This window comes from Musa acuminata, chromosome BXJ3-5 (genome assembly GCF_036884655.1).
Source record: "Musa acuminata AAA Group cultivar baxijiao chromosome BXJ3-5, Cavendish_Baxijiao_AAA, whole genome shotgun sequence".
Taxonomy (NCBI): domain Eukaryota; kingdom Viridiplantae; phylum Streptophyta; class Magnoliopsida; order Zingiberales; family Musaceae; genus Musa; species Musa acuminata.
The window spans coordinates 35,978,994-36,003,714 of NC_088353.1; the positions used below are offsets into that span (position 1 = coordinate 35,978,994).

At 39.9% G+C, this 24,721-nt stretch overlaps 3 protein-coding genes across 3 annotated transcripts; 1 reads left to right on the forward strand and 2 right to left on the reverse strand.

Annotated features, from left to right (window-relative positions):
* Window positions 1-7,041: 7,041 nt before the first annotated feature.
* Window positions 7,042-10,297, reverse strand: LOC135638479 (very-long-chain aldehyde decarbonylase GL1-10-like). The gene is made up of 5 exons (XM_065151598.1): window positions 9,903-10,297; window positions 9,189-9,511; window positions 7,474-7,621; window positions 7,358-7,390; window positions 7,042-7,251 (listed from the first exon to the last, which is right to left on the reverse strand). The coding sequence occupies exons 1-5, from the start codon at window positions 10,230-10,232 to the stop codon at window positions 7,201-7,203; spliced, it is 885 nt and encodes a 294-aa protein (XP_065007670.1). The 5' UTR covers window positions 10,233-10,297; the 3' UTR covers window positions 7,042-7,200.
* Window positions 10,298-12,824: 2,527 nt separating this feature from the next.
* LOC135638792 (enolase-like) lies at window positions 12,825-18,608 on the reverse strand. The gene is made up of 17 exons (XM_065152202.1): window positions 18,452-18,608; window positions 18,149-18,212; window positions 17,742-17,806; window positions 17,191-17,238; window positions 16,998-17,084; window positions 16,830-16,910; window positions 16,640-16,741; window positions 16,473-16,553; window positions 16,320-16,394; window positions 14,717-14,779; window positions 14,536-14,616; window positions 14,207-14,401; window positions 14,062-14,112; window positions 13,565-13,653; window positions 13,441-13,492; window positions 13,283-13,339; window positions 12,825-13,188 (listed from the first exon to the last, which is right to left on the reverse strand). Exons 1-17 carry the CDS (start codon window positions 18,515-18,517, stop codon window positions 13,108-13,110), a joined length of 1,338 nt encoding a protein of 445 aa, XP_065008274.1. The 5' UTR covers window positions 18,518-18,608; the 3' UTR covers window positions 12,825-13,107.
* A 1,675-nt stretch (window positions 18,609-20,283) lies between these two features.
* On the forward strand, window positions 20,284-24,567 carry LOC135638998 (ATP-dependent Clp protease ATP-binding subunit CLPT1, chloroplastic-like). The gene is made up of 6 exons (XM_065152682.1): window positions 20,284-20,568; window positions 20,634-20,669; window positions 20,792-20,901; window positions 23,120-23,299; window positions 23,960-24,087; window positions 24,166-24,567. The coding sequence occupies exons 1-6, from the start codon at window positions 20,378-20,380 to the stop codon at window positions 24,196-24,198; spliced, it is 678 nt and encodes a 225-aa protein (XP_065008754.1). The 5' UTR covers window positions 20,284-20,377; the 3' UTR covers window positions 24,199-24,567.
* Window positions 24,568-24,721: the final 154 nt, after the last annotated feature.

Genomic DNA, 24,721 nt, shown 5'->3' on the forward strand with positions numbered 1-24,721 from the left:
GAGCCACGAGATTCCAAAGAGAAGAAGGAGAACAAGGCAGAAAATGAAGAGAAAGAAAGGAAAGAAGACAAGGACAACGCAGAGAGACTGTTCTTAATCATCTAGTAGTGTTCTCATCTTAGGTTAGATCAAATCTACAGTAGACTCTTGCTGTGATTACTTGGAAAGTTTCAGATATTGTAGGCAGTGACGTGATCCTTGTATCCCAGTTATTCTCTTGTGGTTGTTGCTAGGGTTTTGGGCAAGAGATTGAGATTTGTACATTCATTATTCTCGTAGTGGATTATCTCTAGTTTGCCTCGTGGTTTTTACCCTTCACATTGAAGGGGTTTTCCACGTATATCTTGGTGTTCTGTTTGATTGTGTTTCTATTTTATTTCGCTGCGTATTTTGGTCTTCTAGTATTTGTTCCTATACAAAGGTTATTCCTGTTTATATCCCCATCAACTGGTATCAGAGCGGGATTTTGGTGATTTAATTTTTGTATTTGAACATGGTGTTGAATCTCGGGTTTTGATGATGAAGTCAATTGTCATTTGTTATCTAATCTATGTGTTGAGATAAGTGTGCAGGATTAACTACGATAAAGAGTAAGACAAGCAGCAGGTGTTGCCCCGGAGTCAAGATCAGGATCACGTTGGGAGTTCGAGAGTTCGACGGAAGTTCGGACGGTCGTCGGAGGTTCAGCGTGAACAGATCCGAGAAGTCCAGAAGCTTGCCAAGCGAAGCTCGTCGGAACTCGCCAAGTGGATCGTCGCAAGTCCAGGAGTATGCCGGATGTCCGCAGAAGGATCACCGAGGGTTATCGGTTGATCGACGGAAGTTGGCCGGAAACTCGCCGGAAGAAGCGATTGACGCATTGGAGCAAAGCTGCAGAAGTTGTCTTAGAGTTAATCGTAGTTAGCACGATGATTAAGCATGAAAATGGGAGGTGATCCCATTAGCTTAATCTTGGGGCAATTGGGCCCCTGAAAAGATTCAAAGTGGGCCGAATGGAGTGAACCATTCGGACCCAGATTGCACCAGGAGGTGCAACCGCCCCAGCCAGGAGGTGCAACCGCCTGGGCTGTGGGGTTGAGAGGTGCAACCGCCCCAGCCAGGAGGTGCAACCGCCTGGGCTGTGGGGTTGGGAGGTGCAACCGCCCCAGCCAAGAGGTTGCACCGCCAGAGCTCAAGTTTCGAGCTCTGCCAGGCGATGCAACCACCGAGCTCAGTCTTCGAGCTCTGGCAGAGAGGTGCATCAGCCTGAGCTAAGTCTCGAGCTCTGCCAGGTGATGCATTCACCAAGCTCAGTCTTCGAGCTCTGGCAGAGATGTGCATCAGCCTGAGCTCAGTTTGGAGCTCTCCCAAGTGATGCAACCACCGAGCTCAGATTTCGAGCTCTGCCAGGTGATGCAACCACCAAGCTCAGTCTTCGAGCTCTGCCAGGTGATGCAACCATCGAGCTCAGTCTTCGAGCTCTGGCAGAGAAGAGCAATCGGCTGAGCTCAGTCTTCGAGCTCTGCCAGGCGGTGCCACCTCTCCAGCTGAGAGGTGCAACCGCCTGATCCCAGAATTCTGGGATTTGATCGATTTGATCGTTTTGAGCTCGAATTTTGAATTGGGTTGGGGCCTATAAATACCCCACCCATTCAGCACTGAAAAGATACAGACCAATACCGAAATCTTGATCTTTTCTGTGATTCTAAGAGCTCAAAAGTGTTGTAAAGCCTTTAAGTCTCCTCCTTCTGTTCTTCAAGTTTTCAATTGTAAAGTGAGGAGAGAAAGGTCTGTAAAGGTTGTCTCCTAAGCCTGTCAAAAGGAGAGAAATTGTAAGAGGGAAGTTTGGCCTTCGCCCATTGAAGGAAGGCACCTAGTTGACGTCGGCAACCTCATCGGTGGAGGAAGCCAAAAGTGGAGTAGGTCAAGGCTGACCGAACCACTCTAAATCTCTGGTTTGCGTTTATTTTCGAGCACTTTATCATTACTGCAAACCTCCCTCATCACTACTGCTCTCTGCGCTTTCACGAACAAATTCTAAGTGCTGTTCTTCCAAATCTGCACTCAGACGTAAACTCGTATTTTCATACAGTACAGTTTACGTTTACGTTTGATTCTGCAGAACTGTTTTTCGTGCTTTTACGAACGAGCCTTTTTTGCAGTTTACGCTTACATTTTAATCCTATTAATAACTGCAATCTGTCCTCTGTGATTTTACGAACGAGTTTCAACATTTAGACGCAAAACTGCATTCAGACGTAAATCGGCTTTCCTCGCTCAATCGTCAGATTTCAGTTCACGTTTACATCTTGATTTCAACTGCATACTGCCTTCTGCGAGTATACAAACGAGTTTCAAAGTTTAGACGTAAATCTGCGTTTAGACGTAAATCTGCGTTTAGACGTAAATCTGCGTTTAGACGTAAAACTGCGTTTAGACGTAAAACTGTGTTTAGACGTAAATCTACGTTTAGACGTAAATCTGCGTTTAGACGTAAATCTGCATTTAGACGTAAATCTGAGTTTAGACGCAAAACTGCGCTTAGACGCAAAACTGCGCTTAAACGCAATCTGCGCTTAGACGCAAACTGCACCTAGATACAAACTGCGAATTTGCTTTTGCATCATAATAGTTTTTGAACGAACGCAGCTTTTGGTTTCCAAATTAATATAAGATTTCCGCTGCACTAATTCACCCCCCCCCCTCTTAGTGCTCTCGATCCTAACACATGGAGGCCAGTAATATTTCTCGCATGATTAGTTTGAATGGAAATAATTGGATGATATAAAAACCAAGAATGGAAGATCTCTTGTATTGCAAAGATTTGTATGGACCTTTGCAAGGGGATAGTGCAAAACCTACAACTATGACAGATGATGAGTGGAAGAGGTTAGATCGAAAAACAATTGAGTTTATTAGACAGTGGCTTGATGATAGTGTCTTTCACCATGTTTCTATTGAAATTTCTGCATATTCTCTTTAGAAAAAATTGGAAAGTCTCTATGAAAGAAAAACAGCCGGCAACAAAGCTTTTTTGATCAGAAAACTTGTGAACCTAAAATATAGAGAGGGTGCTTCTATTGCTGAGTATTTGAATAAAATGCAGAGTATTACTAACCAGTTATCCTCTATGAAAATGTTTCTTGATAATGAGTTGCAGGCATTGTTACTTCTCAGTTCATTACCAGAAAGTTGGGAGACACTGGTGGTTTCCCTCAGTAATTCTGCACCAGATGGTATTGTCACTATGAGTCAGGTAACAAGCAGTTTGTTGAATGAGGAGTTGAGAAGAAAGAGTTCAGCAACATCTCAGAATGATTCACAGGCACTTATCTCAGAGAATAGAGGAAGGTCAAAGTCTAGAAGCATTTCACGTATGGGTAGGAGCAAGTCAAGATCAAGAAAAGATATTGTCTGCTATAACTGTGGTGAGAAAGGACATTACAATAACCAATGTAAGCAACCTAAGAAGAACAAGAAAAAGGGAAAAGAAGTGGAGTCTACAGAGTCAAAGGATAATACTACAACTACAATGCAGGGTGGTGATTATTTGATTTTGTCTCATTCTGATAATATTTTTTCTTGTGTGTGTCAGGATCTTGAGTGGGTGATTGACACAGGTGCTTCTTATCATGCTACACCTCGGAGAGAGTTTTTTGCTACATACAGGTCTGGAAACTTTAGTGTTGTCAAGATGGGCAACTATGGCACAACAGACATCATTGGCATGGGTGATATCCATTTAAAGACAAACCTTGGCTGCAAGTTGGTACTTAAGGATGTGAGGCATGTGGTTGACTTGAGGCTGAATTTAATTTCAGTTGGAAGACTAGATAATGAAGAGTATGAAAGCAGATTTCATAGAGGGCAATGGAAGCTCAGTAAGGGTTCTCTTGTTATAGCTAGTGGAAAGAAATGTCATACTTTGTACAGGTTGCAGGCTAAAGCTTATGGTGAGCAGTTAAATACTACAGAGAAAGACTTCAGTATGGAGTTGTGGCATAGGCGATTGGGACACATGAGCGAGAAGGGGCTGCAAGCTCTTTCCAAGAGAGAGGTATTACCAGATCTCAGAGGTATGCATCTGAACCCTTGTATTGATTGTTTGGCTGGTAAACAACATAGAGTTTCATTTGCTAGTACTGCTTTGTCTAGAAAAATGCATGCCTTAGACCGTGTTTATACAGATGTATGTGGTCCTTTGAGGACAAAAACTCCTGGTGGATCTGTTGATGTTCTTGGTTTAAGTTGTGCACTTTATTTTGTCACTTTTATAGATGATTTTTCTAGGAAAGTTTGGGCTTATGCTTTGAAGACCAAAGATCATGTTATTAATATCTTCAAAGAGTTTCATGCCAGGGTTGAAAGGGAGACAAAAAGGAAATTGAAATGCATAAGATCAGATAATTTTGGTGAGTATATGTGATTGTTTAATGACTATTGCAGGTCACATGAAATCCAACATGAGATGACAGTTCCTGGTACACCTCAGTATAATGCAATTATAGAGAGGATGAACCGCACCATCATGGAAAAGATCAGATGTATGATTTCACAGGCCAAGCTACCCAAAAGATTTTGGGATGAGGCTTTGAGGACTGCAGTTGATGTGATCAACTTATCACCATGTACAACCCTAGATGGTGATGTTGTAGAGCATGTATGGTCAGGGAAAGATGTTTCCTACAGGCATTTGAGAGTGTTTGGTTGTCGCGCATTTGCACATATTCCAGACAATGAGAGGTCCAAGCTGGATGGTAAGTCTAAAGAATGTATTTTTCTTGGTTACTCACATGATCAATTTGGTTATAGGCTTTGAGATCCAGAAAAGCAGAAGGTGTTCAGGAGCAGAGATGTGGTCTTCTTTGAGGATCAAACCTTTGAGGATTTGAAGAAGAAGGCACCAGCCAAGACTTCTGCAGAAGGATTAGCAGATTGTGACCCAATTATTCCTCCAGTATATCAGGGTGATGGGGGAGATGTGCAGGAAAATAGTGTAGAGCCTGATGTTGATTTACCTGCAAGACATGTTGAGCAAGAAGAAGTAGGAGAGCAAGTTCCCGCAGAACCTCAGTTGAGAAGATCTTCTAGACAACGTCAACCTTCCAGAAGATACTCTACAGATGAGTATGTGATGCTTACTGATGCAGGTGAACCAAAGAGTTACTAGGAAGCAGTTGAGAGTGAGCAGAAAGAGAAGTGGTTAATTGCTATGCAAGAAGAGATGGATGCTCTTCAGAAGAACCACACTTATGATTTGGTGCTGCTACCAAATGGAATTAAGGCTTTGAAGAATAAGTGGGTTTTTAGGTTGAAGACTCAAGTCTACAGTAGACTCTTACTGTGATTACTTGGAAAGTTTCAGATATTGTAGGCAGTGACGTGATCCTTATATCCCAGTTATTCTCTTGTGGTTGTTGCTAGGGTTTTGGGCAAGAGATTGAGATTTGTACATTCATTATTCTCGTAGTGGATTATCTCTAGTTTGCCCCGTGGTTTTTACCCTTCACATTGAAAGGGTTTTCCACGTATATCTTGGTGTTCTGTTTGATTGTGTTTCCATTTTATTCCGCTGCGTATTTTGGTCTTCTAGTATTTGTTCCTATACAAAGGTTATTCCTGTTTATATCCCCATCAAGAAGGAAGTTGCAGCGATTTGGTGGAGAAACCTGTAATGATTTGCTCTTAGTAGGAGTTGAGGATCGACAGTTGATAGTAAGGCAGCGGCGGACGACCGTACAGCGGACAGAGAGGGGAGGGGAGTTCGGCGAGGAAGTGAGTCCGGCGAGAAAGAGTTTTCCCCTTCTTTGCTCTGCAGAGGCAAGAAATGTGATGAATGACAAGCTTCGATGGTCGAATTATTGAAGAAGCTTCGTTGAAGAAGCTTTATTGAAGATAAGAAGCTTTATTAAAAAAGCTGTAATGTATTAACATATTTCTCTCTTATTTATATATATTAGGAGGGAGGATTTTCCTCGATAATATCGAGAGATTTCGAATGTACCTTGATCCACGCCGGTGAGGAAGAAAGCCTCGCTGATGAGGTCGCCGAGGGGGTCGCGATGGTCTAGCGGACGCAGGTGGGCTGGGGCAGAGCCTCTTCCACGCCGGTGAGGAAGAAGGCTCGTGGGCTCGGCATGGAGCCTCGTCCATAGGCTCCACACCGGTGACGAAGAAGGCTTAGCCGATGAGGTCGTCAAGGGCCCGAGGGTGCGCGACGGGTCGTGGTAGTGTTGTGGACGATGGACTCAGGTGGGCTCGGCCACTTGGGGCCGGGGCTAAGCCTCTTCCACAGCCCGCGTCGGTGAGCTTGCGGCAGAGTTACACGCCGACGATTACAGAGATTTAATGTTCCAAGAAATCCTCCAAGATTTCGTCGACGAAGCAGAGTCCTAAGATTTCACGCCTCCACGTCACCAAACCAAAATAAATAAATAAATAAATAAATAACTAAAACATGATTAGATCCGCCACCAAACCAACGTGTCGGTGCTCCATCGATGCCAACTAATTAGAGCACAAAGAACTAACTATACGTGATGTAGATATGATTCCTCTCCATAAATCTCAAGCCAGTTGGGTATATATTATGATGTATTGATACTTGGTGCATCAATTTCATCTCCCGAATTGGATGACCTCTTCAAGAAAATTAAGGCTTTGAGTAATTAAATAGTTTTTCTTTTCAGAAAGACAAAAAAGTCTTTTGGAGGTTGAAATCAGGTGGAAAATTCTTTTGCAAGAGCTCATGGTGCCATATTTCTCCTCCATTGGCCTGCTGGGTAGAGAGCACAGAAATGATCATGATGAGTGCTGGTTTTTCTGCAAGTTCAATTGGCTGATGCATCTCTTCTTTTCCTTCGCTATGATTTGCAATGCACAATCTAAAATCTATCCCAGTTTTAGATCAAACATCTGCAAATGAAATAATCACACAGCGAGGCATGTGCCTATACTGCAAGACCGGATCTTTGAAGCTATAATTAGATGAGGTGCCTTGATCTTTGTGCGAAGGTGCACTGTTGGCAAGATGTGTTTCGACCACAGCCACAGACATCACTATTAATGTAATTAGAGTGCCCATTGTATACGGCAATATGGAGTACTGAAAGCTTACAACTGCAGATGCAAAGGCTTCCCTGGATAACATGCTATCAGCATGACTACAGCTTAAACCTTACTCATAACCCACATGATTAAGGCTGCCAACAGCTTAAACACTCAATCATACTTCTCCCCATTTTGATTCTTTGCCTTCTCCTGCTCCTTCAGCTGCTCAAGATGACATGAGAATGAGTCAAAAGCAGGGAATTATATATATGTCAACATTCATGACAAATGAAGTGTAGAGCTAAAAGAAGAAGATGCAGAATAATACCTTTGCAAGTTGTCCTTTCTGATATCTGTAGCCCTGCAGTGAATAAGAAAAGGGTTTTAGAACACTGATTCATGTGTGAAATGGGAGGTTTACGTGACTACATGAGACTACCAGACCTTATCGGTTCCATATATGTAGTCACAGTAGGTGAACACCGATGCGAAATTACTGTGACTTCTCCCTCCAACATAGTGATGGTAGTCATGGTACTCCGCACCTCCATAGAATGGGATGTATTTGGTGGGAGTCTGAGGGAAGTCATAGCTGCACAGACACCAACCACCATGTGAGAGGGGAAACGAAGAGCGAGAATGAAAGCTTCGATCAGATAATTCCGACCCATGCAATAACATCTGATTACTCTCTTGAACTGTAATCTTAAGCTCCTACAGCGAGTGTTTGCTCGAGAAAGCCGGGTGTCATCTTTGCTATATGCTTCCTGTAACCGAGTGCTCTTCCTCTGTGATTCTCTCTCTTCCGTCGCATGCAGACACAAGTTGTTCTCGGCAGATGCGCGCATAAAACGTGGAGAATCTTTGGAAGTGATGCAACGCAAATCCAGCTTCGGGTACTCATTCAATCTAAAGTGCATTTCAATAGGAAGGAGGAGTAGGTGGGATCCGCAGCTGAGGACAAAGAAGAAGCGACCAGATCTGACCACCTTCCTAAAACGATAGAATAATCTCATCTACCTCAACACTATGCGTGAATAATTATTTGGTTTTCGCTCTCCACGCTCTAATTGTTTAATGAACACTACCAAGTTGTCACTTAGAACTGCTTAATGGCGCACTTAAGCTTTTGACTTATAACACAACCAAGTTTTATGTTGAAACATCCCTTAATTTTGCTCTATGTTTAGTGGGCTAGTTATATATTAGCACCCGTATAGTTATGAAAGTAAAATATCTAGATCTATTTATCTTTACATCGTCAGTATTACCAACAGAAACATGAAAATAAAGAGTAAAAAATAATTTTAATATTCTAATTTGTGATAGCGAATGACGTCAATGGTGACAAACAGCGTTGGAGGTGGCGGAAGATAATGCCACTAGGATTACGAGTGGTTGTTGTGAATGAAAAAAGTGGTGGCGAGAGATGAGGGACCCTCTACATATGCATCGACGTCGATGTAGTTATCGAGCGACCCTTTCATCACATGACATCTGCATCGGCATCGTTACAGTTGTCGAGCAACGTCGCTCAACAACTACGTCGGCGTTGACGTAGATACAGAACAATCCTCATCTCTTGTTGTCATTCTCCTCATCTATAATAACCATCCGTAGCCCCCCAACGACATCGTTCGTTACCACTAGTTGAGACAGACATTAAAATTACCTTTTTACTTTTAAAGTATAGGGATTGAGATACTAAAGGTATCTAATCTCACTTATCAAATCTAATTCAAAGAAGTTTGAGCTTATTAATACTTTTTTGTTTTATTTAACTCCGTGGTTCCATTATATACTTGCATTTACATTCCCATGTCAAAGTAATTTAATCTTTGATGTTTTCGATGCAATGGTTTGAATGATTACACGATTGAGTTGAGGACACGATTTAAATAATCACACTAAGGTGGGTAGGTAAGGCAAGCTGGGTAGGTAAGGCAAGGTGGTTGATTAAGACACCACGTGAACAGGCATGCATGGCAGATCACGAGGAGCAAAAGATCCCAAAACTAGTGGTCTCAGGCCCAGCCTTCTCGTTTGCTGCCATCGGCAGAGTGTGTCGCTCGATCATGTAATAACGGGACCATATCTAATTTGCAGCGTTATGCATCTCAATGAGAAGACGACGATGGATGAAGGACAGGGAGACGTACCCGCAGTGCGTCTCGATGGCCTCGACGTGGCGGAGGACGAACCAGAGCCAGAAGACGAGGATGTGACAGGGAGCGATGGCGGGGCCGAGGAAGGCAGGGAAGCCGAGGATGAGCACCTCCGCCCAGTGGGCGTAGGGGGCGGCGAACCCCACCGGCGCCGAGAACTCGTGGTGCACCCGGTGGATGTGATCGTAGCCCCACCGGCTGTGCAGCGCCCGGTGGAGCCAGTAGTTGAAGTAGTCCTCCACCACGAAGTATACGGCCAGCTGCGCCGCCGCCTCCCACACCGACGGCAGCGGCAGCCCCGTCCGAATCCCCACCAACTGCGAACAGAAGAAGAAACGAGTCATACCTTCCATCTCCACATCGCCCGTGCGCTGTGCAAATCTGTAGTATTACCGATTTAGACAACACAATGAATTAGAACAGTTTTGGACACGAAAGATAAATCCTTTATGGAGTCAAAGTTAGGACTACACAACCCCAAAGATTCCATTTTTCTTGGGAAACTTGATCTGTACTTGTATCTCCTGTTGCATCATGTCACGTCAATCATCGACGTGTGCTAGAGGCCGGAGTTCTTGGAAGGGATATGTAACACCACCAAATACTAATCATTCTTCAGTATATAAGGTACAGACAATGCTATATGTGAAATGAAGAGATGTATGAACGCATGTGTTGTTGCAGCGAGAATGTTGTCGTTAGGGGTACCTTGATGGTGGGGAAGGAGACGAGCTGGAGAGGGCCGACGGCAAAGAGGAACGTCTTGACGACGTTCTTGTAGCACTTGAGGACGTCGGCGACGGGGACGTGGACCTTGGGCTGGAGCTTGTACTTGTGGATGGCCTTGGGGCGCTTCAGCTCCGCCAAGGCGACGGGGAGCGGGGCGACACTGTAGACCAGGAGGAGGAAGACGATGTTGTGGGCGTAGAGCCAGAAGTCATGCATGCCGGCGGAGTACTGGAACCAGACCCCCTCCGCCGCCGTCAGGTTCCTCCCCAGGGCCGCCTCCGCCTCGCCGATGCTCGTAAACGGCAGCATAGCAACAGAAGCCAAGCTATACAAGGTCGGAGGAGGAGGAGAGGCAGTGGAGGCTTGTTCTAGAGCAGCTGCTGTTATGGTGGTGGGCAACTCTTCTGTGATTTATATAGGCAGAGGCTAAGAAGAGGGGCATTAGTTGGGTGACAAAAAGACAAACAATAATAATAATAATAATAATTATTATTATTATTATTATTATTATTATTATATATATATATATATATATATATATATATATATATATATATATATATATATATATATATATATATATATATGTGACAAAAAATTATTTATACGTACCCCCACCCCCTATGGTAGCACCTGAACATATCTAAAGTAAGATTGGTTCCCTTCTTCCAAGGTAATTTTGATAAATCTAACATGTGATTGACTAACTCCTTCTGTGATTAGGCTAAGAAGACGAGCATTAGCAAAGTGACAAAAATAACAACAACAACAATAATAATAATAATAATAATAATAATAATAATAATAATTATTATTATTATTATTATACAAAAGTGATAAAATATTATTCAAACCTACCCCCTATGTTGGCATTTCCACATATTAGATTGGTTTCGTGACCATCCTTCTAATGTAATTTTGATAAATCAACATGTGATTGGTCCTTTAAGGGAATTATTTGCTTTTGGCTTGTTCACGGTTATAATTTTATCCTTTGGAAGATCATAAGCCCCAAAAGACATTTAAAAGTAGGGTGATTCGACGAGTCCTTGATTTTCCTATTCTTCAATTAATATGAGATTAAATATTTTATTAAATATTTATTAAACGGTTCAAATAATGTGATAGAATATTATGATAGAGGCATACATAGAATAATATCCTTGTTTCTTTATATCCTTAATCAATTAATGATTTGAGGATCAATCACATGTTTGAATAGCTAATCTAATTACGTGATTTGGTTGGCGATGAAAAGAATAGGCCATCGAGCAAGGTGCAACAGTCGATGATGAAGAAGGGGTGGTGGCTCAGGGCAGAGAGCACTTCATCGACAAAGATGTGGAGGGTGGAGTGACCGTGGCCATAGGACGGTGTAGCGGTCATAGGAGAGTGTAAGAAGGGCAAAGGTTGTCTTGAAGTTGGTGGGTGATTGTAGTAGATCATCGTGGGAGGGTGAATGGATGTCGTAAAGAAAATCGTCGATGTAGGGAGGAAGAGGGGAAGACGATTGTGACAAGATAGATCAAGGGAGAAGAGGCAGCCACTTGAGGGCAAAGGGAGTAGTGACACCAATGGAGAGATATCAAAGATGACAAGTGGTGACACTAATGGAGAGATCCCAAAGACAAAGATGCGTCATCCCAAGAGTCGTAGAGGGCAAGTTGGCCATCAGAAGAGAGGATCATATCCTGGATGAAGTGGGAGTGCTCGATCAAACGTTCCCAAGGGCATAATATCCTTGGTATGATCGAAGAAGCAACAGAAATCAACGAAAGGATTGCTGAGCAACCAGCAATGATAAAAGGATTGCTATCGTTCGAACAACAAGGAAGAGAAAAATAGATAAATTTTATTCATATGAGTATTTATACAAGGGAGACAATCAATTACTTAAATTACGTAAACAAATCAACTAATCTAGATGATAGATTGATTGAGAATAAAAAAAATAAAAAAATATTATTTTATGTATATTTCTATCATGATCTTGTAGATGTAATGTATTAATAATTAATAAATATCATATAACAAGTAATAGAATATAATAATTAATAAATATCATATAATTATCATAGAATAATTAATAATTTTTTCTTGGACAGATGTAAGCAGGTAAAAATGAAGTGTTAGCCTCGGGAAACATAACCAAAGAGACAGTCACTCCATATCTCGGGCTGAGTCAAATTAATTCGAAAAGGACGTCCTGCAGGCACAAGTTTAATGCGGCATGCAGACGTTGGGTTTTCTATTTTCTGGTGATTCCCAAATTCCACATCTTCGGCGGACAAAACAATGTGGTTCAAACTACTCCATCACCGTAAAGAAGAACACTGAAACCAGTCCCTTCGATGGTGAAGCGGCATGTCGCTCATCAAGACACGTGATACTCTGTCATGGATTCTGCATCCATCAATCAACAATATTTCTCCCTATGATTTGGTTGGTTCCAAGCTGTCTCACATGGAACCATTGTCATCGGACACGGATCAAACCGGTTGGCCGGACGGGGAAAAACGGTGAACCAAACCCCTCCAATCGGTTCGGTTCGATCAACCGATCGGATCACTTATAAAATAAAAAAGTAATTATTAAAAACCAATTTGTAACATAATTAGAGATACAGACGCTAAATTGATTAGATCATTTAAATTTTGTTAAAATAGTTATGCCTTTTTATTTATAACAAACAAAGAGAAATATATATACATTTAATTTTTTTATCATAAATTATGTGGTTTGACCGACAGACCCACCGACTCAACCCAACCAATAGATCGCATGGAAAGACTACACAGTTCATGAATTAAAAAGGGCATGCTGTCCAACGTTACGAATTAAATAGGCCACATGCGACGCACGAGACATCATACCAAGTAAGTTCACAACAAAAATAGAAAGTAGCTAAAAATGGATGAATTTTATATCCCCTTACCAGAAAAGCCTGCAGATAACTGGCAAATAAAGGATGGCAAGAAAAATATTTCCTGGTGCATATTTCCAGTACAAAGCAAAACACTTATTTGCATGCGTTGGTCCGCATCTTTACGTTACAAACTCATCTCCCAATGAAAGACTGCAGTGTGTAGAACTAGAAATTATTCCTCAAGCAAATCAACTTTAGTCCGGTAAAAAAGGAAAGCCGAAATCAAAACTAGGCAGTTTAACATCAGGCTCTTCCGTTTTAGTAGGGCTCCACAGGTGCTCGGAACTTAGCTCCCGCATAGACGGCTGCAGCACCAAGCTCCTCCTCGATCCTCAGCAACTGTGTTCACGGCACAAAAAGAAATGTTGTAACATGGCACATCAATCGCTATGTAGAGAGGTATTCATATTATAATATGGCGTGATGACTTTACCTGGTTGTACTTAGCAAGGCGCTCAGAGCGGCACGGAGCTCCAGTCTTGATTTGGCCCTGTTTAAGAATCATCATCTCTCAAACAACAGAGACTTGTTGGAGAACAAACGCTGTTTCTACAAAAATCATATGGTTCAGTGACGATGAATGTAACATACCGTAGCTAAACCAACCGAGAGGTCAGCAATAAAAGTATCTTCCGTCTCACCACTATAACAAGAGAATACGAGTGAGAATCACCTACAGACGCTAATAAAAATTATACACAAGCTAAAAGCGTACCTCCGGTGGCTAGCCATCACTCCCCAGCCAGCATGTTTAGACATTTTGACTGCTTCAATACTCTCAGTAACAGACCCGATTTGATTCACCTAAACAGCCATGCAAATAGAATAACATTATGTTGCAAGAGGGGATACCTCCCAATGCTAAGAATCTTACATGCCATCAAGAAAACTATTAAAGCCAGGTTTTAGTAAGGATTCAAGTCTGGTACCATGGTTCATACCAATGCATGAATAATTACGGTTCTTGAAATCCTCTTACAATCGTTCATACCAACTCTAAGAATGGGTATAATTTACTGCATCCTTTCTCTCAGCACATCTTGGACTGTCCTGATTGCAGGTTCTAAGCAGCCAGCCCAACTGGTATATTTAATCAGATACAACCTCTATGTTCATCTAACTTGATTTTTTTTCCCTCATCCACAATCCTACCAGATAATTAACCTCCTAGTCCCTAAACAAAGGAACAACGATAAAATCATTAGACAATACCTTCAAAAGAAGCGCATTGCATGACTTCTCCTTTATCGCCTTGGCAACACGCTGCAGAAGTAAATTGAACAAAAGATTTCAGATCTCAAATAGGAATATTCTAAAGATACATAAGATTTTTAATCTTTTCCTAATAGAAACTTACTGTTGGGTTGGTAACGAGAAGATCATCTCCAACAATTTGCACCTTATCTCCAATCTCTTCTGTCATCTTTGCATAGTGGGTCCAATCATCCTGATCAAATGGGTCTTCAATTGATACGATGGGGTACTCACTGACAAAAGATTTGTAGACATTTTTCAGACTGTCTCCAGATATTTTTTGAGAACCATCATTGTTCTGCAGTAACAGAGATTTTAACATCACCAAATGTAAAAATAGGCAAGAAATGAAACAAACACGAGGGAAACTTAAGATAATCCTAAGACTTAGAGAAAAAAAGTACTTTAGTTAACCAACAAAAGCATTCTTACCTCCTCCTTGAAGTTGAGATCATAAGTCTTATCCTTTTCGCTATAGAATTCAGAAGCAGCAACATCCATGCCAATCACAACCTACAGAAATAGACAAGAACAATCAAAAGCTGAAATTTAGAACTCAAAACTTGCAAGGGAACACATGTACATGGAAATAAACACAAATTATAGTACATACTTTGCCGGTATAACCAGCTTTAGCTATGGCTGTCTTCAAAAGTTCAAGACCTTCCTTGTTCTCCTGGAATTGAAAAATGGATACATATGTGTGAGATCACCCCCATAGATGACAGACAGATATTTTTAACCAAAAAAAATTCTGACTTCAACTAAAAAAATTCTGACAGCATGAATGCAATGTGTTGCAGGGCAAGGTATAATTAAGCATTCATTGCCTGATGTTGTTTGCCAACTAAAGTAGGCATGAGGTCTCAAATATCATTAACAGTGCAAAAATTAACACTAAAATTACTAACCAACAAAAAGTAAAAAAATAAAATCTTAGCCAATGAGAACTTGAATCCAGCTTGATCCTAAAATTTGGCAGCCTGAATTTCCACTTCCGAACATATTCATAAAGTTTAGAAATCAACAGCAAATGATTTGCCCAGGAGTATCCAAGCTTTAGAATTAAAAGCATGTATGCTGTAAGAGACTCGTACGTGTATGGTTAGACATCGACACAACGTTAGAGGAGATTTCTATCTAATAAGCCACAAAACCGACTTCAGAGGAGCAATGAAAGCTATGGCAGCAATTTGTGAAAAACCTAGACATGGCAAACAACTGTCGTGCCTAAAATATTGCTTCCATTACAACAATCCTAGATGGTTCCGGAACAACTTTAACAGATAAGTAGTTAAGTACCAAATGCAACATTACCTTTAAAACCAGAAGACAAACTATATATACAAAAATATAGTTCACAAAGAGTTTATCAAGTAAACACTTGGTAAACTGTTGCCCTCACTTATTAATGCACTTCAAAAAGAGAAACAAATGTTGCACTAACTTTATTATCAGAAAATCAAACAAGTCGCCAATAAGAACTTTTTCAGTTATTACCCTGTAAAGAAGCAAAAGTGTATAATATTGCAAGCATTAAAAAATACAATATGGGGTAATATGAGTTGAGATGTTACTAATAAATATGATCATTAATGACTTGCATAAATATAAAATAAAAGGAAAAGTGTATTTTTTACCTTTTATCTTGCCAAAAAAATACTTTGATCAACATACCTAGACTTCAATAAACTTTATCTGCTAACTTTTACAAGATACAAATAATCAGTCACAAGGCTTCAGTGACATCCTTGCCCACGACCATACAGCAGCAACAAATCGGCCATACTTGTTGTCAAACTAACCCTAAGATTAGAAGAGAAAATTGCATTTGCACCAAAGCTGATGCATTGCAGTTGAAACCAGAAACACAAAAAAATGCTGCAGACTGAAAACAGAATGTCCTAGTGTCTTCATCACCTAAAATAATGGAAAATATCAACACAGAGCAAGTAGAAGAAAGGCTGTTAAGCTCATGGGGTAAGGTTGCAACTTGCAGGCTCACTCCTGATACCCGACATATTTGCTTGCTTGGCTGCTACTGCTCTAACCAGAATATACCTGACTGATAATATATATTACAGAAACATAGGACACTCTAGATAACTGCATCTATGTAGACTCTATTTAAACATTGTTGCACGAATTATGCCACATCACAAATTTAACGGAAAAGGCAGGAGGCAATCATATAAGAATCAAAATGCACAGCAGACCTGAATGTTGGGAGCAAAACCACCCTCATCTCCAACATTAGTGGCATCCTGTCCGTACTTCTTCTTAATGACAGCCTAAAAAAAGAGAATGAGTGTCAAACGATGCTCTCTGAATCAGAGTTTAGAAATTGGAAAAAATACTATGTTACAAACCTTCAGATTATGATAAACTTCCACGCCCATCTTCATGGCTTCCTTGAAAGAGGAGGCCCCCACCGGAAGAATCATGAATTCCTATTATAATAACCAAAGAAAAAAGATAAGCATAATAACTAATATTATATGCAACTGCTCAGCACATAGCTCATGGGAATAATAACCTGCATGGCCAGCTTATTCCCTGCATGTGATCCTCCATTTATAACATTGAATGCAGGCACAGGCAAAACTAAGTTCTTGTTTCCAGCAAGATTTGCAATGTGCTACATTTCAGGGAGAGAAATACATATCAGACAATAAGAAGTTTAACCAATTACTACCAATTTCACACAACATAATCACTTTACAAACCTGATAGAGAGGAATCTTCTTCACACTTGCACCTGCTTTGCATAAAGCAAGTGATACTGCCAAAATAGCATTGGCACCAAGCTGAAGCAAAAACATCCAACCAGGATGGTGAATCATGGAAAAAGAATACAGCATGTATAAAATAATGTTTCAATAGCAGAATATTACCTTCTGTTTGCACCAGCCCCACTCATTTTGTGTGCCATCAAGCTGCTGGACCATGAAGTTATCAATCTGAGCTTGCTCAGTAGGATCCTGCAACGTTATGCACATGAATGTTGGTTATACTACCAAAGTGCAGTTTAATCTAAAGTAAAAAATAATCCAAATAAGTGCACCAAACGTATAGTCTCTTGCATACCTTGCCAATCAGTGCTGGAGCAATTATAGTATTCACATTCTCAACAGCCTGAGCCAAAAATAACGTTTAACACTATTGTCTTCTCCAACTTCATACACAATAGGAATCAAAATCCCAAAAACATTAACAAATATGCTAGTTTTATTTTTAAAATAGGCTATAAGCTTCAGACATCTAAACCAAAAAGATGAATACAAAATTAGTTCTACAAAAGAGATTATTAGATCCTATCACAACTAGCTTATGCAATTGTTAGGGTGTCACTCAAAAGATGGTAGAAATAGTTCAAATGCTGGCGAGAGGATACTAAGACCGAAAAACAAAAAAAATATCAATGAACAAATGTTAAAATAGTTTCATGCACTCTTAGGGTTACTACTCTTGAGATAATTTTCGAACCAGTGAGTTAATACTGTAAAATCATATAGGTTGTAGATTAATTTGATTGATCTAACAAGAGTCTATTAAAAGTCATGCCATAACATTTATAACTTGAGAAATCACTTGAAGGAGAGATAGAACTCTTTCAAGCAGAGAAGTCGAAACATAACCTTGAGGACACCCTTCCCAAGGTAATCCGATCCACCATCTCTCAACTCCAATGCTTCGTATACACCTTAAATATCAAAAAATTTCCAATTAGTGTGTTCTTAAAGACATAAAACAAGCAGAGGAAAACAGCTATTCAACTATAGCACTCAAAAATCGATAATCCATAACCAGAATAGACTAGCACGATCACATAATGATTATATTATTTTCACCACTTGAGATGTGCACAATAAACCAGCTTACGCAAGCAATAGCCAAATACGGTAAAGTTATCGTGTTTATCGAAGATCGAAGCCCTCGAACAGATCTTTTCATGAAAGACACCACTTTTGTATACCAAAACGACATAATCTTTGAAACAAACAGAAATAACGAAAGATCAAAGAAATGATGTGCGATCATTTACCCGTGGATGCACCACTGGGGACAGCAGCCCTGGCAAAGGTCCCATCATCACAATGAAGATCCACCTGAAACAAACACGACAACCGCTTTCAGAGAGAGAAGGGGGAAGCAGAAAAAAAGGGTATGAGTGCTTTTTCATCAATTCCCAAGCAGATAAATCAGATCTGACACAAGAAAATATAATTATTGAGGCATCCTTCACTGCATAAGGAGTCACAGTCAGAGATCTAAAAACCCTAAATCCCTATGATGAGTAGGAGGAGGAGGAGATGGCGGATCGAAGCGAGAAGGATACGGATCTAACCTCGACGGTGGGGTTTCCACGGCTGTCGAAGATCTGACGGGCCTTCACGGACTTGATCGTCACCATTTTTTCCCTTTCCCTTTTTCTCGCTCGATCGGGACGGAGAAGGAAAAGAAGCGATGAGGCAGAGACTGTGCGTAGGTGAAAAGATGTGAGGCCGGCGAAGCATTTATAGACGGACGGATGATAAGCCGAGCCAGGAAGAGCCGTTGGATTCGAGGAACGCGATCCACGTATTTGACCACAGTTATCGATGATTTTTATGTCCTTTTTCCCGGCTTTTGTAATTTTCGGGCTTCTTTAAGTGTTTATTTTTGCAAAGCATTTAAATTATATGTTTACCCTCATAACAATTTTAATACACGGAAATCACTAATTAAGAATCTCCACGGTAATTATGAGTGCTTTGAGATTAGCGAGCGTATGTGATCGATCCTTTAAAGAACCACTAGGCATTTCATCAAATAAGAAGAAAATTGGGTTTATTGGCAAAAAAAGAAAAGTGGGTCCTATTAAGACTAATTATTGTGGCACGTGGGATGCGGATGCGGCGAATCCGCATCGCATCTTTGACGCAGCCCTGAGCATATTCCTTCAAAGTAACCAACGAGATATCGATGGCTTACCGATACATTCCGAACCGGTATGATCTATTCAGAGAAAAAAATCGAATGACTGTATATTTTCTTGTCGTTACGTGTAACGGTACGAGAAGCACCCGAAACCGTTACGGAGACCATAACGGTGCTTAATGTCAATACTTCTCCTTTGCTGCTTTGGAAAAAGTCAAAATTGAGTCGTATAATTTGTGGCGCTCATGCACAGATGCGGTCAACATAGTTAGGCGAGTCAACAGAAAACAGAAACAAGAAAACAAAAACAAAAAACATGGGCGGTCGCAGAAAGAAACCAGTGGCCGACGCTGAAAGTTCCACGGGTTTTGCTGCATCTCGAAGCTGGAAGCGATTTGATTTCCCACATGTGTTTTCATGGGCCAGAATAGATTTCCATGGTCTCTTGATCAGTACTTTTTTATCCACGATGTCATATGTTTTGATAACGAATAAATTATTCATTTTAATTATGATCATTAGATTTAAAAAATTTATATTAAAATTTCTATAATTAAATCTTTCGATCTTTATATTTAAAAAAATTATATTGAAATTCTTATAATTATAAAAATAAAACATTTAATCTCGTTTACCCTGTTAATTTTACTGACGAAAGATATAGATCAAATTAAAATTATATTTTTTTCTTATCATTTTTTTGTTATTTATTATCGTATCGTTCTTGTTGATCATAACCACAACACTTGTATGTTATTACTATTTAACATTACCCCCTCAAAAGAGATATTTTGAACTAATTTCATCAATGGTTTAGTTTTGATTCGGGATATCATTATTTAATTTAGTTTATCAGTTTAAACTGAGCCGAATAAATTTTAATTAAAGAGATATTAATCTAAATTGATTATTCCAACTCCTTAATCGTTCAAACTGATTAATTAAATCATCTCAAAACTTAATATTAGAAATGATGTGAGCTTAATTTTATAAATCTTTTCATGTCGTCCAATTAGATTAAGATATCTGATTTAATTGAATTGAACCGATTTATTTAATATATATATATATATATATATTAAATTATGAATTAATTAATCGAACCGAATTAATAGTCGTGAATCAATTAAATCTGAATGTTCAGAGTATTTTGCTTTAATCAAATTAAATAAAAAACCGATTCAGTTCGGAGCCTTAAACGGTTCGGTTCGAACCGGTTCGCCCGAGTCAACCTCATCCAAGAAAGATGCAAATCGCTCGAAACAGCCTCTGCACGCGCTCAAATCCCATCATCTCCAGCGACTTCAAGAGAGAGATCGATCGACGCCGGCCGGAGAAGAAAACGAAGGTAGAGATGGCCGCCTCAACCCTCTCCCTCCTCCCAATTCCCACCAAGATCGCCTCGTCCCTGCTGCCGCCGTCCAACCCCCGCGCCGTCCGCCTCTCGAGCTCTCTCCTCGCCGGCTCCATCTCCCTCGCGCCGCCCTCGCTGTTCCGGAGGCCGAGTCTCCGCTTCGCTGCCGTCGTCTCCTTGCTCCCCACAGCGTAAGCCCCCACTTCATTCCTTCCATTGGTTCATTTCGATTCTTATTAGCTCATCTTTGGATCAGGAAACCGGAGAGAGCGTCGGCGGAGAAGATGCCCAAGTAAGCTATAGAGGTCCCTGGTCTTTGTTCTTGTTGTGGCTTTCTTTTGATGATTGGTTGCCTAGTGCTTCGATAAGGGTTGTTTTGGGTAGTAGTAATGGAATTAGTAATGAATGGGACAGATGGTCGTCGATGGCCATAAGGGCCTTTGGCATGGCGGAATTGGAGGCGCGGAAGCTCAAGTACCCCAAAACAGGGACGGAGGCCCTCCTCATGGGCATCTTGGTTGAAGGTCAGTTGGATCTCTGACTTCCCTTCATACTTGTGTTATCAAATGCAATCTAGTAGTTGCCTTTATTTCTGCAAGAATTACTTGCTACATATTCTTTGAGAAAAAAAGAAGACATAATCATCTTGCAACTCTTCCTGCAAGTCATGTACGTTGACAATTGTTGTGGAAATATTTCGTTGCTATCAGAATGCATTTTTTCTCTCATTACCAAACATGCATCTCACATGTTTGTTCAAATGTTAGACTGATTATCTTTTAGGATATTTATGTTGGTCAAACACTGCATTGCAAAGCATGTATATTACCGCATGGTATAATACTATGTTGTCATATACTAAGTGTCCAAGTATGTCAACTAGCACATGAATGGGGATGGTTATGTACTGTGCCAGCCCATGGGTGGCAAAGACTCAGCACAAAATATATTGATACTCAATGTTGTTACTTCAAATCCATGATTTAGCTTCAAGTCTTGGTTGTTTTGACAATGCAATTTCTACTCAGGTGCCAGCCTGAAGTTCGTCTAGTGGCACAAGTATATGCACTACATTCACCAATGTTTGAATTCTGAGTATGAACTCAAATTCTTTTGGGTCAATCTGGCCATTGGCTGAAACAGACAAAAAATGTTTAAAGAATCTTGTTCATAGTTTTCATTATTGAGTTTGCTGAGTTGATTTTGATCACGGATAGAAACTCAGGTTTGGTGAATTTAAAGCAGTCGTGAAACTAGATAAGTAGTAGTTTCAGGCGATTATGTTATGTTTTACTATTTCAATTGTAAGATATTTAAAAAAATTACTGCATTAATATTTTGGAATAACTAAGTTTAGTATCAAATAATCCATTTAATACTTATGAATTTACTTGATCAGAAGAAAGAGTGAAAGAGATAATCCATTTAATAACTAAGTTTAGTATCAAATAATCCCTAGATCATGATTTTGTGAAGCCTCAGCCATCTAGGATGTCATATATTGTTTTATTGGAAATCAAGATTTCAATGCCTTAATCAACATCTTTGTCTAGTGTCAAAGGTCAAACAAATACTTTCAGACTCTAGCTTGTGGTTGACTTCCATAAAAGATCTAAATGTAGAGGTTAAAACATCTAAAAATTAAGGGTTGTTAGTCGTTTGTTTCTTACTCATGCTTATTTCTTTTTGTCTTTTTGTTTAATTTAGGTTTTCCATTTTTCAGTACTTGCAAAGCATATCATGTGAGATTATTTGTCTTCTTTCGAGACGAGTTTAGCTAATTGGTGCTTTTCGTTTGTGATTGAAAGAAGCTTAAACACTTTGTTAAGTAGCAAAGGTATAGATCTCCTTAGGAATATCTATCTTTGGTTAAACTTGTTAGATGATCTTGGTTAGTCTGAGTCTGAAGAAATATGGAAATAAGGGATGCATTGAATTTAAAAACCTATTAAAAACTAGTCAAATAACCTGAATCAATATCAAATCAAAGAATATACAGATTTTTTTACCAATAGCTTCTTACATGAGTAGAATTTAGGAGATGTCAACCAATTAGTTATAAATATGAAAGGTTGATTTGTTTTAAGAATGCACTTAAATTTTTTTGATAATGCATTAGTTGTCACTTTTTCTGTCTCAACCTGTACAAATTCTTGCCTCTGCCAAAAATAAGTTTATAAAGTGTAGTAAAACAACACAATGTGTGTTTTATCCCATATAACTTAACTATGGTCTTGCTTAATGGCAAACTATATCTGTATTAATATGTTTGGTTTGTTTGTATGCATGTCACTTGGCTTCTGCAACAAAAACTTCTTAAATGGAACTGAGAAAGCAATCCTGTGGTTTGTGCAACTCCAACCGTAGGCTAGAGAAACAAATGTTGATATCTTGCACCTTGATCCTATTATTCGACGGGATAGATTATTTGTCAAAGAGGAGAAGCAATGAAAATGTAGGATAATGTTATTATCGCTGTTAGATCTAGCTAGCTCTTCAGCCCTGTCTTTTTAGGGAAATAACTTTGTATGCTCACTTCATGAGTGATAGCTTGCCAATTAAGCTTCAAAGATGGGGCTTACATTCTCTATTCTGAGCTCCATTTGCATGATAGAATTGTTCCTGTGTGCTGTCTGATAATGTAATACTATCTCCTGATTTGGTTAGTTTGTAGCTCATTTAAGAATCCTTAACTAATGGATGTTCGTTAAGTAATTAATGTATGCTTGGTCTTTCTCTCAGGAACAAATGAAGCATCAAAATTCTTACGTGCAATTGGAATTACTCTTTTTAAAGTGCGTGAAGAGGCTGTAAAGTTACTGGGCAAGTCGGACCTGTTCTCTTTTAGCCCTGAGCATCCTCCCTTGACTGAATCAGCACAAAGGGCACTAGATTGGGCTGTTGATGAGAAATTGAAATCTGGTTAGTTGGTTAGTTTGAACTTTGATTTCTTGTATTACTTGATCCTGTTTTATAATTAATTTATATATGTCACCATAAAGTGAGCTTCCTTTGACTGTGTTTGCCTGAACCTGCCCAGAGCATCAAGCAGGAAACTGATGCTGAGTTTCTTAGGCATCACTTGGCCTGACTCGACTATGGTTAACTTTATGCTGACAGCTTAAGGACCTAGTATGATCCTTGTGACTAGCCTATAAGATCACATACAGTTTTTTGTTTTTTTCATTATTTTCTTGCAATGTTCTTAAATCATTTTGGTATGGAAGTTCCTGCATGGCTGATTGGGTTAGGTTGCCTTGAATTTGCATTCAATAGTGATCAACAACTTGTATGTATCATTTCATACCTTTTTCTTAATCCATTTTTGCCACTGTTCTTTATGAGACTTTATCTGTTCATAAAGTTAATCAATTGGAATTTAGCGTCCAGGCTCTGAGCCAGTTACAATTATGTTACACTATAGTTGGTGAACGGGTAAATTTACGGCGTGTGGTAAAAGTAGTTTAGTGGAACGTGTAATTGTGGATTTGAAAATTGTTGATTCTTTTAAAGTGATCAATTCTTTCTCTGCCAACTCAAATCCAGCCAGGCTTGGATTAAGTTTTGTTATAATGGTAGCAGGTGAGGATGGAGAGATAACGACTGCACATATGCTTCTGGGCATATGGTCTGAGAAAGAGTCAGCTGGTTACAAGATATTGGCTTCCCTAGGCTTTGATGATCAGAAAGCTAGTGAGCTGGCTAAGTCTGTGAGTATCTAACCTGTCCTCTTTTGAGTAAATTCACATGGCAGTTTGTTCTTAACAAGATTTGGCCTTTGCTTTCAGGCCAACAATGATGTGGTCATGAACTCCCGATAGATGTTGTATAACACTAAGAACTGGTTCAGAGCTTTGACATGTATGCCAACTAGAATTTCCGCCTTTTCAAGGAGCTGATTGATTCCTAGCAATTCAGTTTCAGCAACTGCAAACAAGGTTAGAACATGGCCTTTCCTCATCATGGTGGTGGGCAGTGCCTGTTTTAGTTTCCCCTGGATTCAACACACATTTATAATGCTTGATATGAATGCTTCTCTCAATCTGGTAACCCACTACTATGGGTGAGGAGACACTTTTGACTTGGTATCTGGCTTTGTTGCAGAAGACAAACTGTAATTATTTCCCCATTGTAATTCTACACCAACCATCCGTGTTATTCTTGCAATTGACTTCATCGTTGGTGGTCAAGATAGCAGCAACTGTCGTGTAGGCACCGTTGGATGATGATGATGATGACAGAGTTAGCTTCTTTGATGTGGGCTCATCCGTTGGATATGGTGCCCACCTAACTAACGTGTAACATGTTTCCCTCTCTATCTCTCACTAACGCATGCAACATATC

Excerpts from the sequence above, each read along its gene's own strand:
- LOC135638792 (XM_065152202.1), bottom strand. The coding sequence starts at position 18,517 with ATGGTGACGATCAAGTCCGTGAAGGCCCGTCAGATCTTCGACAGCCGT. Across the intron at positions 13,493-13,564 it reads GTGATGGCTAGCCACCGGAG|TGGTGAGACGGAAGATACTT; the intron begins GTACGCTTTTAG and ends CTCTTGTTATAG. Across the intron at positions 13,189-13,282 it reads GCCTTGCTAAGTACAACCAG|TTGCTGAGGATCGAGGAGGA; the intron begins GTAAAGTCATCA and ends CCGTGAACACAG.
- LOC135638998 (XM_065152682.1), top strand. The coding sequence starts at position 20,378 with ATGGCCGCCTCAACCCTCTCCCTCCTCCCAATTCCCACCAAGATCGCC. Across the intron at positions 20,670-20,791 it reads TCGGCGGAGAAGATGCCCAA|ATGGTCGTCGATGGCCATAA; the intron begins GTAAGCTATAGA and ends TGAATGGGACAG. Across the intron at positions 24,088-24,165 it reads CTAGTGAGCTGGCTAAGTCT|GCCAACAATGATGTGGTCAT; the intron begins GTGAGTATCTAA and ends CTTTGCTTTCAG.
- LOC135638479 (XM_065151598.1), bottom strand. The coding sequence starts at position 10,232 with ATGCTGCCGTTTACGAGCATCGGCGAGGCGGAGGCGGCCCTGGGGAGG. Across the intron at positions 9,512-9,902 it reads TCTCCTTCCCCACCATCAAG|TTGGTGGGGATTCGGACGGG; the intron begins GTACCCCTAACG and ends TTCTGTTCGCAG. Across the intron at positions 7,252-7,357 it reads AGAAAGGACAACTTGCAAAG|CTGAAGGAGCAGGAGAAGGC; the intron begins GTATTATTCTGC and ends CATCTTGAGCAG.